The 20,568-nt window shown below is 40.3% G+C and overlaps 1 protein-coding gene across 4 annotated transcripts in view; it reads right to left on the bottom strand.

Annotated features, from left to right (window-relative positions):
* The window catches only part of LRRC56 (leucine rich repeat containing 56), an 87,782-nt gene that overhangs the window by 52,194 nt on the left and 15,020 nt on the right, over positions 1-20,568 (bottom strand). For 2 of the 4 annotated variants that reach the window (XM_067295955.1, XM_067295956.1), the window contains 2 exons: positions 19,643-19,804; positions 3,922-4,086 (listed from right to left, as the gene is read on the bottom strand). In XM_067295955.1, coding sequence (XP_067152056.1) covers positions 3,922-4,077 — 156 coding nt within the window. In that variant the 5' untranslated portion in view covers positions 4,078-4,086; positions 19,643-19,804. Of the gene's footprint in view, positions 1-3,921; positions 4,087-16,397; positions 16,567-17,077; positions 18,261-19,642; positions 19,805-20,568 lie in introns of those variants that run through there. The other 2 variants (XM_067295954.1, XM_067295957.1) reach the window with 2 other exon arrangements.

Below are 20,568 nucleotides of genomic sequence, written 5' to 3'. Positions count from 1 at the left end.
CTTCCCTTAGATAAACAAAATCATACACCAATATTAATTCTTATTCCTTTCTAGCAATTCTTTGCCATACGTGCATACTAAGTAGTTACAATCATTGTTTCAATGTTATGGCACTGAACACTCAAAACACAAGACTGTAAATCTGTCATTTTACGTTAGCTAAGCAGCTGTGACTATATGCAAATAAAAATCTGTTTTTTAAGCACATGCATGCGTATGTGCTTGTATGTATATAAAGATTCCTGATGTGACAGTTTGAAAGTACAACCTCAGATGTCTAAGTAGGAGGATGAACACTCTAATATAACAACTACAAGCGTTCACTGCAGTAAAGGCAATAACGTTAGGATAAGCACATATAAAAGCAAGGGTCTGAAACTAAATGAGGCTTTATAATTTCTGTCCTATTCACAGGATTAGTGTTATTACTACCTACAGAAAGCAAATTACTACCTACAGAAAACGAAACCCTGAGCAGTTTGATCTAACTTTGAAACTAATCATGCTTCGAGTAGGAGGCTGAACTACAAGACCTCCAGAGGTGCCTTCCAGCCAAATTTTTGTTTTTAATGATTATATGATTCTAAGGAAGGATTCAGCAAATCCAAATTACATTACTTCATTCTGCTCACTACACTTACACTAATTTATCAAGATTTTGCACTTGTTTGCTTGATCTGCAGTTTTCTCTCAAATCCATGTAGCTTACAACTGAGAGGCAAACTTTCTGCCAAGGAAAAAAGGAAATGATTGAGTCAGTTCAGTAAGAATCCAATCTGTAGTTCCAGGACCCTCCAGGATTTTCTTCTCCCCATGAGGACGAGTGCATACCATATGAAATACACCCTAACCTCCTGAGCAACAAAACTAAACACCACTTCCGAACACGTGTTCCTAAGTTTAGAAAACATGATTAACTGAAGCAAGATCAATAAATAGTGAAAGAAGAAGAATGCTTCTTTTCTTCTCTAAAGATCACACAGAAACCCTGACGACACCAAAAGTTCAGGAACGGAAGTGATTACTTTTAATAATGTGAAAATATCTAGAAGATCATTTGACCTTGTAAAATGAGTTTATTCTGAGAAGTTAGGATGCTTTTTGTGGAAGTCAGAAAAAGAGCCTTCCTTTGCAAACCAAGATGGAGAGGGGAAAAGGGGGGTTAATAAAAAAAATAAATCAGTGATTCAAGCCAGCTGGAGCTCTTAACTTCAGTTCCTCCATACTTAATGAGAAATCTGTGTCACAGCCCTAACAAAATTAAGAATTACTTGCACTGTACTCCCCACTAATAACCGCTTTTCAGAACAAAGGGAGAATGGGGAAGAATTTGTTCACCCTGCTATTCTAGTAACAGCTGACAACAGCACATAAGCACAAATACAAGCAGAGGTAGAGAAAGCAGTTGGAAAATTTAATAGGACAGGATGGAAAATGATATAAGTGAAAACTAAACAGTACAACAGAAAATTGCATAAAACAAGTAAAGGCATAAAACAAGTAAAATGTGCAGGCACGGAGCAGCCTACAGGGCCACAGTCCAAGACCCTCAATCTGTAAAGATTTTGCATAGCTGGACCTTTCAGCCTCCCAACCTTCATGTGAACTAATGCAAGACGCAAGGGCAAGGAGTATAGCTTAGGACGTATCCGTGCAAAAAAGCCTTCTCGAGGAATCTCCGTAAGGCGTCCAGAAATCTGCCTACACAGCACTGCAGAATTGGGCCTAGAATGTGTCCTTATATGAATGTAAAATAAATTTAACTTTAATGAGCATGTATTTTAAAACCCCATTAGTCAGTTCCCTCTTTAGAGCACTACAGCAAAAATGATCAATAACTCCTAAAATATTCACAACTCAAAGACAATCAGGAAGATACTGCAAGTGCGTTGATTTAAGCAAAACAACCTTTCAAAACATTTGGTTATCAATGGCATGCGGTTGCTTAAAAAAATATGCACATGAAGATTTGTGTCAGATTAAGTGTTTGAACAGTGTCTCTATTTTTACATTTGAAGAAGCAGAGGAAATAAATTTATGGAAGCAGCTGTTTCAATTTGATCAACGCAAAGGTCAAAGAATAGATAAATTGGATATGTTATTAGAACAAACTATAAACATTGATAATGTTTCCTTGACAATGTCATATAATTTTGCCTCTAAACAGGAAGTATTCCAGCTATGCCAACACAAATGCCATGTTCCAGGGCCAGTAAATAACTGTGTCCAGAAAAATGTGTTGAACAGTATGCACCCATTTAACAGAGATTCTCTGAACTGGAATTCCTTACAAGTGTTAGTATATACAATCTTAAAGTGCCAAGACTTGATTCAATTCAAGAGGGTACATAAAAATAACAGCGTGTTTTCCATCATTAAAAAAGCCTAGATTTGTGGGAGAATGTAACTGGTGGTCTGTATAAAAACTAAAACATGGCAAAATAATCAACTGCGATTTCATGGAACGAGGCTAACAGCACTTATGCTCTTCCGCTTACAATTTACTGTGAACACAACAGCAACATGGATTCAGAAAGAGCAGAATTTCACACCAACTAAAGTACTTTCTAAGGGTTTAATTCAGAGTTTACTGAAGTCAAGGACAGCCACTTTGGTTACTTCAGTGGGCTTTGGATCATGCCCCCCAAAAAACCAGACTAATCTGAGAGCTTCCCAGTGGATTTATCCAGAGTATTCTAAGCCACAAACATAGCAGACTGGGCAAACTCTATGCCAAATTTTAAAAAAGGACAAGAAGTTGTCAGTGGTTTACATGAACCAGAAGAAAATGAATGGGACAGATCCATAGGATCATAGATCAATATGTTTTTCCAGAAACTTTAAAATATAAACTTGCCTCAAAGAGATTTTTTTATCTAAATACTTTACAAACAGGAAAGGGCTCAACTACTATGGGAAGAGTAATTCTGAGAACAACTTGCTATCTAATCTATAGCATATGGTCAAAACTGTGATTGGAATAAGGTTAGGAAATCACGTAACCTGCAGTTTGAGAGCAGCTGCAACATCTGCCCTTCGGTTTTCCACTAATGCAGTGGATGTTCGGAGAATTACAGACACAGTGAACACCACCTCGCACTCCAGGAGCATCCAAAACAGCCTTGGGAACCCATCGCTCTTTCACCAATTTCTACTCAGCTCCATGACACAGCAAGCTGCAGCTCTCTCCCCAGCTACTTCTGTTCCTAGCTCTCCCTCTGCCTAACAGAAATAAGCCATGATATTTTCTCAGCTTCTAAGCGTCCCAAAGGATTCCACCTTTAATTAGTCCCCAGTAAATGCAGCACAATATCCAACAAAGTTTTCCTTCACTAGACATTTCAGCACCTTATATTCTCCTTCAACAGGCCACATGCCAGAATCATTTCCCCTAGTCAAAAAGGAACATGGCTTTCAAATGTGCTTTGAAACTTCACACGCTGATATAAATAGAAAGTACTTATAACGCTTTCAGAATATTTTAATTGGTTTCTTAGCAATACAGAGAATTTCACTAATGCAGTTAATTGTGCTTTTAAAGTTGCATTTTCAATTTCTAGCACAAGGTCCATGCAAAACCCTTTTTCTGATGCTAAGATTCAAGCCACTTCAGACAGCATTAATAAGATCTGTTTCAAATTATAATTATGCTACCTAAACTTTTCTTCATGCTGATTCAGAGAAGCTGGCAATAAAGACGGTAGTATTTGTGCCAGGCATGTTTTTGATGTGAAACAAGGTGGAAGGAGGACAAGCATATTTGCTAGGTTTCCGGAAGACAGAAGCTACTTCCTGCAGAATTCTGTCAGATGTGCAACAGTCCACAACCATGACAACAGCTGCTGGAAAGTTAAGATAATATGGCTCTTTGTATGCCAGTTTGCCTCTTCTACTTCATTAAAAAGTTTGACATCTACTCACCAGTTTCCTGGGGGTAAGGTATTCATCCATAAGTAGCTCTCCATCATCTTTAATCAGTGGACTGGGATTTAGGTTACCTCTCCAACTCAAATCAGTCACCCGGACTGTAGCTGAGGCCGGACGAGAAATTCTGCCAGAATTCCACTTCAGGTTCATCTTGATGTGCTTTGAACAAAAGGATAACAAGTAGTCTGATTTTTTTTCCCCTATATTTATTATCTTCCCTTTAGCAAAATTTAGCTTTACTCCTCTTGCAAGTTAGCAGGTTCCTATAGAGATGTAGGTTTCTCTAAATGGAAAGAGCCCACAGCAATGCATCAAGTAACAAGTAGTCTTTCCTTTCTCCACTCTGTAGAGCTATCCTAGTCCCATCTCATTCAGCTTAAACACTAAGGTTTTAAAGCAAGTATTTTGTTTCAGTTATATAAAAAGCCAGGCATATCCTATGGTTCTGTATAAAGAAGGTTCTCAAGAACAATAAACTCAGGACACTATTCCTCTCCAGTTTTCCCATTCCTCCCCTCGACCTTCTCCAGTGGCAGTGAACTTCCCATCCACATCAGCCTGCTGCCTACCCACCCCTCTGAAGAAGGCAAGCAGCACACAGCGAATCTCTGCCAGACTTCAGGCTGCAAATATCAGCACCAAGATACATTATTATTTCTCTCTGGCTTTTTGAGCTGTGTCTGTAGGCAACACAGATGGTAGTATATGCTCCCTGCCCTGCATTAAACGTATGTACATTGTTACCGGCTGTCCTCCGGGTCAATGGGAACTCAATCAGAACATGGCTAATGATGTCTCATTCTAAAAAAGTCTTGGAAAAAATGAAATTCAAATGCAATATAAGCAAAACTGTACACTTTAAGTGAAGAATGAAATCCAGAATTTGAAGGTGAAGCAGTTCACAAGTGTCCACTCTTCAGTGCCCAAATTACTCCTTTTACAGAAACATTAACAATAAACTTTGAAGTATGAGAAAAAGCATATGTGTACCAGTTAGAGCAAAACGCAACCAGCTGTACCTGAATGCTACAAGCATTACTATGATTTATACAACTATTTACTACTATTTGGCAGCAAGTAAGGATCACAGCTGGAAATATTACTGTATCAACAAAAGGCTAGACTAGAGAAAAGCCTTCTCACGCAGCTGAAGGAACACCTGCAGTTTTCCCCCTGCTCTCCATCGCGAGGTAATACCTATTCTGCATGCTGGAAAAGTAATTAAATAATCAAGATAATCATAACTGGCTGATGAGAATTCATTGGTGGCTGAGACTTGAGAATTACCACCTTCCTTTCCCCTTGTAGTAAACAGTTAAACTCGGGAATAATTTCTAGTAAGAAGAACAGAAGAAATTCTCACTGCTCAGCTATGTTCAAGACGACAGACTGGTTAGTAGCTGAGAAAGATTTAAACCAAAGGGACTTCTTGCTTCTCCTGACTACTCGTGTCCGGTCAAAAGTTTTTTTGTTGCTGCACTGGCAAGGGAAATCCAAAATCAGCAGCCCTTATTTAAAGAACAACAAAAAATAACAGTCCACCAAACCTCTCCATCCAGTATCTTCTAGCATTAGGAACTAACCCTCACACTCAGAAGTGTTATTTCATACACTTACCAGGGGACAACTCACGGAAAGCAAAAACTGTTTTTCCCAGGTCCCAGAGAAGAAACTGCCATCTCAAATGTGCTATGTCTGAGCCATAACAAAGTTCAATGCTTAAAAATATATTAAAGAACAAATTCTTCAAAGACCGATTACTGCTTTCAATCCTTCTAACGCCTTATACAAGAAACACCATAAAGCAAATTGAACAGTGATGTTTCCAGCATCTAAAACCTCAGTGCTTCCATAGTGCTGCAAGGACAACTTTTACACTACTGTCCATTAAGAAGTAAAAGCAATCTTGAAAGTACTGAGTACTTCGTTTTTGGAAGAAAAAACACAATCCACAAATTTCTATAGACATTTCTTTTTCCAAAGAATTCCAGAATTCCACAGATTTCGAATCCAGCTTACTTGGATTAGAACAGCTGCCATATAAATGCTGGGACACTTAACAATTATACAAGACTGTTACGGCAGATCACGTATAAGACAAAGTACTGCTGGTTTCTTCTAATTCAAGCAAGTGTCAATTATTAACCTGTATGTTTTTGGAGCCAAGTGGATCGATAGTCAGAAATTACTGATGTCACGTAAGAGTGCGAAACACCAAAGAGGTTATAGCGAGTCTGTATAGATTAGGGCTATGAGGAGTTAATTCACTTGCATAAAACAACTCATCGTTCTCCCTCCTTCAGTCCATTGCTATTACATTTCAGAACGTCCGCCCATCTTTGAAGTATGTGTTGATACAGCACTTACTTAAGGTTTGACAAGCAGATCAATTTGTGGCTTAATATCTGAAGTAACACTTCCAATTCTATACTTCCTGCTATTGATCTGCTGCTTGTAATTATTGTAACATTGGCTTAGTGAGGAGAACGGTATTTTCATTACAAATTGTCTGGGATGAAATTGAGTTATTGTCAGCAAGCAAAACAAATCTTTTCAATATGCATTCCAAAACTTTCTCTAGAAAAGAATTTTCTCCTGAAAATGGAGCAAAATAACACTCTCAAAATGAGGAATACAGAAAAGGTAAGAGTGCAGGAATCCGGGGGGTGAGGAGGTACCCATCTTAAAAATCCACAGACCTCCAAAATACGTGCTTATATAGTCAACAAAGCTATTTTCACACAGTGTTGTCTACCCCTTAGGCAAGAGAGGAGGAAATAAGGCAAATGAAAAAGATTGGAAACTTATAGAATTTATGTGGGAAGGCAGCAACACCCAGAGCCACTACTACACACCTGCCCGAAGGTCTACAGTAACTCCACATATTTCCAACACTTCTCCACTGTTCCCTGCACTCTTAGTCCCAAATTTGCGCCATTTCCAGTGCCTGGCAGGCTTTTCCTAGCTTCGTCATGACCCTCAAAACACTATTACAAGGATGGCTTTAATAGGATGAAGAAGGATGAAGAAATGAAAGCACCTAACACAAACCCTTGAAAGAAACCAACGGGAAAGCAACATGATACCAGCAAGTAGGTGGGAAAGGCAAGGAAATACAGAGAACGGTCAAAAAAACAAAAAAAAAAATTGGGGAGTTTTGTCCTGCATGTGAACTTTGGCAGGAGAAGAATGAATGAATGAAATTAATGAATTGGTCTTTGCAGGATTTGCATCATAGGTCTTATTTAGCAGGATCTAATGCATGTGGCTAACTATAAGCAAATAATCAGTCAGTGCAGAAGAAATCAATAGCCAGAGCAGGGAGATAGAAGATTTTGAATTGTATGAACCGCTAATCTGCCAGCTTTCCCCACTGCTGCCACTCTGTCTCCTAAAGGTGAGCATGATAATGGTAGGCTACTCAATTTACAGGTGTTTGTGAAGCTTCATTAACAACCATATGACTTTTCCAACATATATACCATAGTGCTAATAATGATTATTATTAAATGATCCTTGGAACAACACATTATTAGAAATCCCTGCAGAACACTGTAATTTACTAGAAAGAAACTGGCAGAGCAGAGTTATTTAATGTTCTTAGGGTCCTACAAACTGGTGAAACTCCAAGATTTGATTGTCCTCCCACAAAGATTTATCTAAGAGTCAATGATAGGATAGTGTATTCTTCATTAAATATATATTAATATGTATTTCAAATACAGCAATTGCCAGATATCTTTGACTCTGTATTAATTATGGCTTTTATTAAAGTCTGGAAAGACCCTCTGAATCGTGACCAGGCGTAATAATTTCTGCAGCCTTCAAAACGTTAGCTAAAGAGCTTGTCCAAACAATGAGGCTACTGTTCTTTAAGCTCCTCTCCCCCCTGCCCCAACAGCAATCAATTCACATTTACTCTAGGAAAATCCGTATATCTACATATTAAAAGTGTTCTGGCAAATAAAAAGATGAAATGCAGCCAAAGTCTCCAAGGCAGAGGGAATACTCAGCATACAGGGACATTCACCATTTGAAAGCCTCCAGCATTAGCGTTGCAAGATTTCTGCTGCCTCTAACACCTCTACCCACATCATCCTGATGTCCTCACACGAGCCAGCAAGACCTTCTGGAATACTGAGTCACTCATAAATGGAAAACAAATAAATCTTCGCTTAATCCTCAGAGCATCTAAAATTATTTCATAGTGTGTAGGCTTTTAGGTTGAAGAACGGGAGCCAGGGAGAGTTGGTTTCTACCTCTTATTTCTCCAGTGTGTCAAGGACGAAACACTTTCCTGGGCTTCCATGTTTTCTCTCTTTCCTTGCTCCTGGCTAGGCCCCTCTTTCTACTGCTTAGGTTTTTCTTTCCTAGCTCCAATTAAATGAGAATAACGTCCCATTTTCTCTATTCCCTTAAGCGAGCTTCTGAACAAGCATCCTCTTTTGCTCTGTGGCTACCCACACCTTCAAAAAGTGTACTCCTCAGTGTACAAGAGGAGTGTCATTGCAGTAGGTACTGTAACCTGTATGCCCTTATCTTTATGCCACCAGCCCCAAAAAAGCACATTTCAGAACCATCGTGCTGTCCCTTCTTTATAGGGGACTTCAATTTCTCCTGCACTGCATTACGTAATTTTTATTTGTTTAATCCAGAATCACAAATCATGGTAGTGCCCATACCGTTACCACTGCCACAAAACGAAAACAAAGGATTCTGTGTTTACTAAGGATTTGACGAAGGCTTGGTTTATAAGTCCTAAGGGAACTGTGAGTGCCTTTTTCAGTGTAATTTTGTGCAAGTGCACTACAGATAACCTCTTCTGGAAAATAACTGTTTGGGCAGCTGGAATTTGCTATGATGTCATCAGGAAACTACTGTTACAATAATCCACCCCTAATGGCAAAAACAGTTCCTGCTACATTTATGCAACATAAAGCATCCTGAACTACACCACTCTATTTTAGCAGGTGCAATTTTTTAAAGGTTGAAAAATAAAGCATCTGACTTGATATTAATGGGACTCTTTCTTTTCCATATATGACTAGATGTTATTGTTTTAATCTCTGTTATTTTTAAACAAAGGAACATAATGACTCCTTCAGTAGTGCTACTTTAATATCAAGGGATCATGCGAAACACTATAAAGAGCATTCATAAATATTCCACTTGTATGTCCTATTAAAAAATGTTTTCGTGAGAATATTCAAATATCAAGTCCAAATCTCCTCCCATTTAACATAATTAAAAATGCACTAACTTCAATGACACTGAATGACTCAAATGCCTAAAATAATGGTTTTGTTCAACTGTTCAGCTAATTCAAAGCCTTTGTTCAAGCTACCAAACTCATACATAAAGCAGATGAACCAATTTGCCTCATTGTTTACCTTCCTTAATTATGATTTTACAGATTGTAAACGTGTCTGATGCTCCTTTGGTATTACATGTAAATCCTGCTCTAGAGTTGTCATGACCATGATGGACCTCTTATTACTTCCAGGCACAGAGCTGAGTTCAACCTGTGCATTCATCCAAAGCAACAGTGATCCTGGAGAAGAAAGCCCATGTTATAAACCCTCACTAGGTTTGAGCCAACACTCTTGAGGTGAAAGGTATTTCATATTCTTACAAAACATAGCAGTAATAAATAAAAAGGCAATGCATTTAAATGCCACCAATTTTTCCTGTATATATATATATACAAATTGTATGTATAAAAAAGCAAGGCATACAATACTTTCCCATACCTTGCCGAAGAGGTTGAAAGGTGGAGGAAAATTTTTCATCACAAGAGCTAGTAATGCCTCTAAATTAAATCATTCTGGAACCAGCTTGTCAAATGTTATCCTGATAGCAGGATAAAAAGCAACTCGCTCTCCTATGACGTTTTCTATTATGTGTCGAAGAAACAATAAAACAAAGTCCAAACCATTTTGTTTTTCTCTTTAGAGTCCTATGGTGGGAGGGCATCGGTAGCCATTTCTATCTGGCTACATACATTCATTGATGCCCTGTGTGGTGCGAGTCTACAGACAGTGGCTACAAACTATGAAAGAGCATGGATTATCTAAATCCCTAGTTGAAACTGCAAGATGCTACAGAGAGAGATTTCTTCTTACATAGGTGAACTTCCTCCTGGAAGAAAATGTCTCAAGACGTGTCCTCAACCTTCCCACAGTCAGGTAACAAAAGCTGGGAGCAGTATGTGGGAGTAATAGGGGAACAACAGGGTTTATGGAGAAGCAGAGCTCCAAGGTGTCTAGGCTTTTATTGCAGGAAGCTCTCTTATTATCTTTGTATCAGTGGAGGAGATTAGAGTAAGTCCCTAACCATTTTAACCTCAGCCAGGCAGCCATAGATCGGAAAGTTGCATTTGGCTCTTCATGTCCACAACTGTTCATCCAATAGTGTCCAGATGTTGAATACGCAAGACCACTATATTTAAACTCCTCCGGTCCTCAGGAAGGTGTCCTGTCATAGATAGCTAATGCCAACGTACACAGGAACTGAGATCTCACTAGCTGTGCTTGTCACACACATAGATATTAACTTAAATGTAAGAGATGTCACTGGAGCAGAAGATAATTAAAGTTTTAAGCAATCCTTAACACTACAGTTTCAGCTTTGTTAAAATAAAAAAAAAAAGTATGCAACTATAACAGTATTCTTTTCAACTATTCCCAAAGTACAGATATTATTTCCAACCATAACACCAGTTTATGGAAGTCTTTTGTCAGGAAACATTTAATATCCTTCTTTTTGTGCCTTACCACCAATATTCTATTCTTATTTCAGAAGACAGAATCCATAGGTATGTGCATTCTCCCAGGCTGAATTCAAATTTGATCTCATGTTCAATACACCGTATGTTATCTTAATATCTATTAGGTATTCTGTAACCTTCAAAGGACAATAACCCAAACAATCATTTTTCTAAAATGTCAGTCAGGTCATTTACCTTCCTCGCATTCAAAAGGCCTGGTATTCTCATGTTACTCGTACACATTCAACCATTATTTAAATTGCAGATACTAGGTATGTTACTGAAGCCATGAGGATATAAACAGAACAAGGTTTGTAGGCAGAGTTAGTATCTCTTTAAAATCAATACATCTAGTTAGGAAAACAGGACATATTTTGGGGCACACAAACCCTTCTTCACGTCACAGACACCTATCCGTGTGCTAAATGCTTTCCAAACTCACAGGGGAAGAGAGAGCCCAACACCATAGTTTTAGCCTCAATCCTGAGAAGACTTATTCACATGAATAACTTTCCACATAGTAAAGTTCATCATATGGCTAACCCAAGACCAAAGCATCTGCCAGTATCATTTAAAAATATTAACAAAGGCATTCCTAAGAGGCTCCCAAAACGTATATCCCTTCTTCACAACACTCCCACCAGGAAGCAGTTTGAAGATCTCTCTGTTCCTAATCAGCCACGTCAAGTTTCATCAGTGTTTGGTTAACATAAAATCCCATAGGTCAAGATTTCCACTGAAACTACAATTGCCAAAGTTGTTGTTTCTTTAGCTGATCTGACTGAGAAGGCTTAGAAATACAAACCCAAGCACACTATTTCTGAGCCATGTGCTGAAGCTGGGCTGAAGCAAGGCAGCTAGACAGCCCTGAAAGTCCACAACAGCACAGCACATTCTCCAACCATTCTGCATTCACATCTGAGCACAAGAAAAATTACCTCCAGGGTGTTCTCCACTTAGGAATTAGATTTAACATCTGGGAAAATAAACAGTACTATCTCAGCACATAGCCTACAATATAGATTTAAAAAGCAGAGAAGCAGCATGATGAAACTGTATTTCGGGGGGGGGGGGGGGGGAGGAGAAAAAAATCCCAGACTAGAGAGAGTGGCTCAGGTCTAATTCATCATCCAAGTAATCATTTCACTGAGTTAGTGCCAAGGGATGAGGCTTTTGAACATATTATTTTATTAAAGTTACTTTCTTAGTAAATAAAGCTTTTATAAGGAATTAAACTTATTTGTCAGCTGATCTGTAGAGATTCTACCATATTCCACCAAGTGCCACACTGCATAAAGTTCTACATGGGCTTTCATCAGTTACAGAAGATTAAAGAATAAATTACTGTGTCCCACAGCGACTCCAAATTTCACCCACTTTTAAAAATATTATAAACAACGTGGGGTCAAGCGTTGCAAAGACAGGGGGCAAAATAAAAAAAATAAAGTTCCCTCTCTCATTGCAAACTTAGTTTTTGCTTTAGCGTAGCTCTTACAGCTTCTGTTGCGTTGCATTTATGAGCCCTTTGAAATGCAAACTTCTGTGCAGGATGAAAACGCATCATATATGGCATTTCTGAGTTTCAAAGTGCTCTGTTATCCCCAAACAATTTCCAGCCCCTTTTATTGAGTAATTCAGCTGACCAAATCAAGAGATTCCAGGGCCTGCAAAGCCATCTGAAGAGTCATTTTCAGTGCTGGGATGTTTCCTATTTCCAATGCATTGCTCGCGTGGGATATATTGTATAAAGCCAATTCTAGCTGAACTCATAGGAATATACCAAAGAATGGAAGATACCACAGGAGTTTATTTAGCAGCAAACTCTCCTAAAATTTTATCAAAGGCAGACAATTTACATTGGAAAGACCATTGTAAAAATCACTTTAGGTTCCTTATTAGGTTGCATTATAACCATCCTGCTGGGTCTGAGCAGAGGTCCAGCTAGCTACAGTGGTCAGAAACAGACACTTAAAAAAATAGTATCAGAAACAGAGGTGGTCTAAAGCAATCCTTCCTGCGACATACCATTTTCGTTTCTGGCAACGAGCTGTTCCGTAATTTCCTGAGCCAGAAGCTGTATTGTGTTTAACAGCCACAGATGGAGGCATCCTCCGTAACTCTACCTGGTTTTGACCTTGTTTATAATTTCGGTCTCCACAACAAACTATGATAGTGACTTCCACAGTTTAAATAAATATGGTGCAAAAATACACCTTCTTCTAACTGATCCCTGCTAAAATTCATGTGGTTCCCTTAGTTCTTTTATTATGAGAAATGACAAATCATGCTTCCCTATTAATCTCCCACATACCATTCATTAATTTATACCTTTCTTTTGCATTGTCTCCTTTGTCATCACTTCTTCTACCTAAGGAATCATTTTCTTTTGTCTGTTTTCCATTTCTCATCTTTGTTGCATTTCATGGAAACAGTTTTAGTTCTACCATTTACTTTCTGAGATGATCAGAACTGCACACAGGATTCAAGATATGGGCACAGAGACAGTGCATGAATTAATGGTGTTTCAGTTTCCTTTCTCAAAAGTTCTAACACTGTTTGCCTTTTTGAGCAGCTGCAAGATGACATTTTCAGAGAATTACTACAGTAGCTTAATGCTCTTTCCCAAGTAGCAATAAGTTATTTAAAGCCTTTCATTCTATATGCTCTTCCTCATGCTTATTGCTTTGAATTTATAGATGGATTCTCTATTAAAATAAAACAAAAACATACCCTAACATTACTTATGCTAGCACTATACCAAAAAGATAAGCCGAAGTAGTGTTAGTGCTCAACTCTTAAAAAAAAATATAATAATAATAAAATAAATTAAAACTAAAGGAGCAAAAAAAAAAAAAGTAGGATAAACAGTGAGGGCTATGTTACACTTCAAATACTTCTTCATGACATGAGATACTACAATCAAAGGAATAAGTATCTTTGAAATCTTTTTTTAAAAGATCAGATAGTGTTTCTGTGAACTGGCCTGGGTCCACAATCTTTTCTGTTTAATACAGATCCATTAGCCTTTATTACATCTGCCTTGGCAAATCTAGTCTTCTGATTCGTATTATAGCAAATGCTTTTGGCCCTACTGATACAAAATAGGTTTTGCTCATGATTGGTTTTCAAGACTAGATACAAATCTGCAGAAGGAATAAAAACACTAACCATTTTACTAGCAAATTAAAATAACAGATACACCAAAATTCATTTTTGAGAGAGGCTCATGAATTTTTTAACTACAAAAAAAATTTATAACTCCTCCTGAATAGATATTAAGCTACTCCTATTAAAATGTAATGTAATCCCAAATTTATGACATATTACATAATGATACTATTCTGCAGCATTACTAAACTTACACTCCTTCAAGCGCAGATATTAAGGCTGTTCCTTTAACCATGTCCCCAAAGCAGTTTTAATTAAAAAAAAAAAAAAAAAAAAGAAAACATCACCCCACTCCAGTCTGGTGCTAAACTCACATCTGGTCTCATATTAAATCTGAATCCTGCTGTCACACAGAATCAGGCCCCCAGAGTTGTGGAAAAACGGGCTGTTGACATCACGGACCAATGTTTTTTCTTTTAAAGCTCGCTACTGACACATGAAAACATGACCTCAAAGACACAAAGGAGAAGATTTTGTTACAGACAAAGCCTCATGGTCTCTCCTCCTGTGCGAGCGGCATATGATTAAGCTAACGTACTGTCCATAGTTGGAGGAATCCACGCATCAAGTCTCGTGAGATGTACAAAAATGTAGTTATCGCGAGCCAGTAGTGGAATTGCAGGCACTAATCGTTCTCACTCTGTACCTCACTAATAAGGACACTTACTACCCGAAGCTTCATCTCCCTGCCCACATTCTGAGCATTAAAGCCAAAAGAGAGAACATGAAGGTCAGAACAAAACTGTTCATGACAGCACTCCTGAACTCAGACATGTCTGAACACTGCACTTTCAATCCAAGTCCTTTTAGGCAAATTCTTCAAACTGGACAAAACCACGTATGCAGAGAGACGAAATGAGTCAGAAAATACTTTTAAAAATAAAAAGTTCTGAAGCATTTTCAGTCTTCTGCACACTTTATTTTACCTTTTCTTCCAAAGGCACTCCTAGTCTGTCTCTTTCAATTTCCATCCTTCCTCCCATAGAGATTCCCATTTACCAGTCATACTGCCATTCATCTCCATTTATCTTGGATGACGCATATGCTAATAGTGCAATTTCTTGTACAATTACTCCACATCCTGCTAAAACAACAGTAAGCACACAATCTTCAAAAAAAAAAAAAAAAATTCCTGCAGACTCTGAGCATTGCATAATAAACGGTAAAAAAGTACTTCATCAGTTATAACAGGAGAAGTCCAGGCTCCATAGGTCATAAAAGTTTAATAGAACATTAAGGAATATAACCTAGAAGAGCTTAATGAAAGAATAACTGGAAACAGTTTCTCAAAGAAGTCACGGGAAGGTGAAGGATCTGGTACAGAGGAATCTACATACGTGCAGAAAGAGTTAACTGTTGAACAGCTATTTACTGAGAGAGGAGTCCCTGCCAAAGCTCTAAGAGTAACTTGAATCCATGGTATAGAAACTTTTGCATCATGCTAGTGTGGGATAAAAGCCTGAAGCCAACTTTTAACACATTTCACTGCACCATTCATCAGAAAGTATTGTCTAGTAAAAGCAGTCAGAGTAGAAAACCTGACAGGTGATCAGGAACTTTTATATCATGAAATAATAACTATTTTTTTTAGGCAAATACTATACAAAATAAGTGCAGAGCCTGGATAGCATATGCATTATAGGTAGGTTGAAGCGAGTGCTTAAGCTGTTCAATTAAGCTTATTTACTGTCTTAAAAACTATGGGCATCACATATATAGTGCTGTCCTCGCTTATAGGGGGTTCACCCCCAAATCACTCTCCATACTACACAGGGTCGTAGTTAAGATCCTACCCGCGACGCGGCAAGCCCTTTCTGCAAGAAGCTGAACAAGGCTCAGAACCCATAGGGAACCTCCGCCTCCCTGCAGGAGCAGGTCTGCTAGGCCAGCACTTGCACATTTCCTCCTTCATTTCAAAGGGCTGAAAGCGAGGACAGAGCTTCCTTCTCTCAGCTTGAAGTAGCCGGGGGGAAACGTATAGTTTGGAGGCAGCCTGGACTACTCGTTCATCAAAATGAACGCAAACCGCACAGCTCTTGAGCAACGAAGCGGGCGCTGCCCCTTCGGCCAGCTCCGAGACACCCCGCCCCCCTCCCTCCCCCCGCAAACACGGAGCGCGGGGAGGCCACCCCGCCCGCGCGCCTAACCGCCCTAACGGCCGCCAACGGCCGCGCGCGAGGCGCCCGCGCGCCGCGCTGCCCCCCCCCCCCCCCTCCCCGCGGCCGGCTCCTACCTGCGGCCGCAGCGAGGCGGCCTCACGTCGCCATGGCAACCGTCGCCGCCAGCAGCCGCGGCCCCGCCCCGCAGCCGCGCCCCTCCCCCCCCGCCCCCGCCCCGGCCGCCGGCAATTTCCCGCTAACAACCTGCTGCTTTCTCCCCAGAGCGCAATTAGCTGCACATCGTCAAGGCTAAGATGGTTGCACAGAAGTAATTTTCATTAAAAAAAAAGGAAGAAAAAAATCAAATTAAAAGAAGACTGAAGTTCCAGAGCAAAGTAAATCAAAAAAAAAAAAGAAGTAGACATGGCAGAATAAACCTTCTCGTAACTTGGATCCATCCAGCGGTCGAGTTAGCACAGGAGCAGACACCTCTGCGTTGGCACGACGCCCCCTGAACGAGCAGGCGTTTCAGCTGTGCTCCTCCAGCCTCAGCGTGAATGCAGAATATTTATCAATTCCCGCGGCGGGTTTTTGGGGGGGACGCTCCTAAAAGCATACCATCCGAGCCTTTCGGTAATTTCCGAAAGCAAATCTCCGTATAGCGCTTTTATTAGGCGAGGTGAGATGTTTCTGCCGGACAAAGAGCCCAAGACACAGCAGCACCCGCACAGGGCCCAGTTGGGGCAAGGGATCAACTTCCCGCAATTTCGCAAGCTGCCGTGCACCCGCAGAGCCGTCTCGCTTTAATATTCCTAAATATGCCTGTTATCTTTGGGCTACAAGGAGAGAATTACAGTGAGTTTTTGGGATGCTGCTCTGTTTGACTATTGCCATTCAGTGATTTCCTTGATGAAATGGATGCTAGGGTCGGAATAAAAAGAAGCCCTAACTTTTGGTTTTGCAGGGCGCTTTACCTTCTGGATGGTATCAAGCGTTTTCTTGGGAGCAGCCCTTAGCAGCGCTCCTCTCCGGGGGAGGAGGGCAGAGGCAGCGGCCAGGCTGCCTTTGGGCACTTGAACGCGCACGCGCGCACCCTCGCACCCAGCGCGTACCCCACCTTGGCCAGGACGTCGGAGCACCGCAGCCGCTGGTGGCTCCTGTCGGCGCTTCCTCTACGGCAGCGTTCAATTCACCCCAGAGTCTCTGCAAAACAAATATCTTAGACCGCGGGTCAGGAAGTGTGTTGCCTCCCCTCTCGCGGGGTCTGACGGTGGATTAACGTCAGAGGAGATCACCGGGGGCCTGATCTTCCAAGGTGATGAGCGCACTCGGCTCCACCTGGTGTCATCGCAGGCCGGCTGCCCACCTTCACAGGAAGGAAGGCAACGGGCCTTGACGTGCTCCAGGAAGGCAGCATGATTCAGTGGAAACAACACGGAATTAGGCATCTGTCCCTCGAATTTTGTTCCCAACTCTGCCGCTTTGCTTTGGGGTAAACAGCATCAGTCACCTTGACTCAGTTCCTGCCCACCCACCTTTTTTTGGGACCTGACAATCATTTCCTAAGGGTTATCTGTGGAGTAAGCATAAGCGTGTAGTGTATGCACACACCTGCATGGTACTTCATTTCTTTTCCTTCTTCTGCTGGAAATAATCTTGCTATGGCCAACCCCGTCTGAACTATTCGAAACCAATCAGAGAAGAAATGCGTCTTTCCACCACTGAGCAAGAGAAAATCTGGCACGATTTCAGAGTAAATACAGGAGCTTCGTGTCTGAACTGTTCAGAGTTACGGTAATTGTTCTGGCATCGTTCCCAGAGCTGAGCTAAGGTCAGGGAGAAACCTGTAAATTAATAACTACAGAACCGATGTGATCTCTCTCCAGGAATCATGTTATACATACATGAAGCTTTATGGGAGAGAAAAGACATGCTTCAGTTTGGTCCAGAAATGTTTAAATTTTTTAAATATCAGCATCAACAGCTAGCATACTGTGGACCTATGCAGAGATGTTGGTCCCAATTCTGATCTCACCATCACAGGGACTTCATAAATGAAAACAGGTTAGTCTGGATTAATTATATTGGCACTACCCCAACGAACAGGAATCAGGTGTAATTACCTTCCCTGAAAACCAAGCCGAGATGGACAGGCTCTTCCTCTGGGGTCTTGTCTTCCAAAGAGCAGACATAGCTGTCCTCATGGCTGCACCCAATCACCATGTATCCAAGCAACATCCATTTGCTAATGAATATTATTGATTAACAGCTAATTGCTGATGACACTTGCGTTATTAACATTTAGGAATTCCATTACACCACAGATTAGAAACACAGGACCAGAAGGGTTTTTTGATCTAAGAACCAGCTTCCTTATACTGCAGATAACCACATCACAGTCATTTAGATAGCCGTCAGTCTCTTCCTCTTTCTTTTGAAAGATTAGTCCAAAGCCTGCCTCTGAAGATTACAGACCTCAATTTATAGTCTAAAATTTTTTATTGCCAGTTTATATCTATTTGTTCTTTTGCCAAATTATTTTTCAGCTTAAAATAACTCTTCCTCCCTGTTGTTTGCTTTCTTGATATATTCAGAGAGCCCACTCTCATCTCTTCTCAGCATTTATTTTGCTAAGTCATACAAGCCAAGCTCAGAATCTCCTGTCATAAAAAACACGTTCACAGTTCTTTTATCATCCTAGTTTTTCTTTTCCAGTTTTTCTTTCTTGAAGACAGGTGACCAGAATAGTATAGCTAATTCCAGATGCCTTATGCAGTGGTATAAATACTCTCCCCTCTGTCCTCAAAATACCCTGTTTGATATATCCTGCAATCATGTTATCAAAGTCACATCAAACTGGTCACTCATAATCATCAACTAATAAGATGAGGTTCTTCTCTTTCTTTGTCCTCTCTAGTTGCCAATTAGAGCAAAAGTCCCCACTACAGCAAAAGGTTTTGTAAGTATGTGATCCCACATTTTGTTCCACTACATTTTAGCCTGTTCCTATTACTCCATCCCCTTGATCTTTCCCCTCTTCCTAAATGATATCCCATTCTTCCTCTGATGATACCACTTAAGCACTAGCAAATGTCATGAGCATACTCCTGTTTCTTTTTCCCAAAGTCACTAACAGAAATTAAAATAAGTATTGTCCATGAGAAACTCCGCTAGAAATGATCTTTCAGCCTAATAGTCCCCCTTTCTGCCCAACCTCTTCTATGACACAATCTCTAGGTGTTAATCCGCATCTGGATGATCTGCAAGCTTGCCCATTTCTTATTCAATTTTCAATTCTTCTTACTTCATCTGTGCACAAAAAGATGTCAATACAGCTAACTAACAGATGAAATATGGCATGCATGCAAGCATGGTAAAAGATGCATCCCAAAAGCTTATTATTACAAGTAGATAATGCAGAGAAAGGATGTTTACCTCCACTTTATAGAACAAGACACAGGATCAAGTATCAAAACAAACCTGTAATGAAGCAAGGAATTCAAAGGATGGTTCTGCTGCTCCACTGGACAATTCTCCCATGTTCTTGTGTTGCATAACAAGCAGAATACTTAGCCCCTTTGGTAATTTCTATATCAATTCTGCATTAGCAACTACCATTTTCAAAAAATCAGCTCAGGTTCCCAGAAGGACCTTTATTTAAGGTCTGAACTATGGCACCAACCTCATCATTTCACGTGCTTGTCAGATGACATCAGAAGAGCTTCCACAGCACCAGGTGTTCAAGACATTATCGTGATTGTCAGATCAAGCAGAAGAGAAGAACGAGGCAGGGAGGGAAGTAAGAACGGATCCAAAGATCCAGGGGAAGACAGAAGTCCATTTCCTGTAAGTGCATGGGACATGAAAAGAAAGGACAACGAGAGGATCCAGTGAAAAAAGTGTTCTGACACACTGTATCCAGACATTTGGTTTTGCTCCTTTTCAAGGGTTTATGTGAATTCATAAGCTGCAATCTGAAAGGAAAGCTTCATCAGGCAACACAGCATATTGCACAAAGTTGCATCTTTTCAAGCTGAACAAGACCTAGGAAAGCTTTCAATAAAGGTTTTCGGTGTATTTTAACTCACACTAAGGCACTGGTGACAGTAATTTTTCGTTGCCCCTGCTTCTGAAAACAAGTAAACCAAAACACTCACTTCTCTGAAGTGATCCAGAAACAGTGTAGAGCCAGAGGATGAGCAAACACGCTGGAGGGTTAGCTAGGTCCTAAGTGATAGCCCAGCCTCCCTCCTCTCACTGCAATGTGCTCTGTCAAAGAAAAAACCCTTCCTCGGCTTTGTAGAGTTTCTAGATGTTTTCTGGGTACTAGAACACAATAAAAACAGCAAGTGGCACCTTCTCGTAGAGAAGGGCTTCCTACAGAAAAGCTAAGCTTATGATAAGCTTAAAACGTGGTGCTGCCAGCACACAGCGTTGGCGTATTTCATTAGCTTAAACCCTGAGCAGGGTCAGCTCTGCTGGGAGGGAAAAACTCCAAGGGAATCCCACTTACCTTCAAGCAATATCCAGTACAAATGCCAAATTAGAGGGTTTTTTTTTCCTTCCTTCATATTCTCACTTTAGAAGGGCAGATTTTGGTTTATGACA

Source organism: Apteryx mantelli, chromosome 4 (assembly GCF_036417845.1).
Source record: "Apteryx mantelli isolate bAptMan1 chromosome 4, bAptMan1.hap1, whole genome shotgun sequence".
NCBI lineage: Eukaryota > Metazoa > Chordata > Aves > Apterygiformes > Apterygidae > Apteryx > Apteryx mantelli.
Note: the sequence above shows the minus strand (reverse complement) of the source record. Positions and strands in the feature narration are given on the sequence as shown.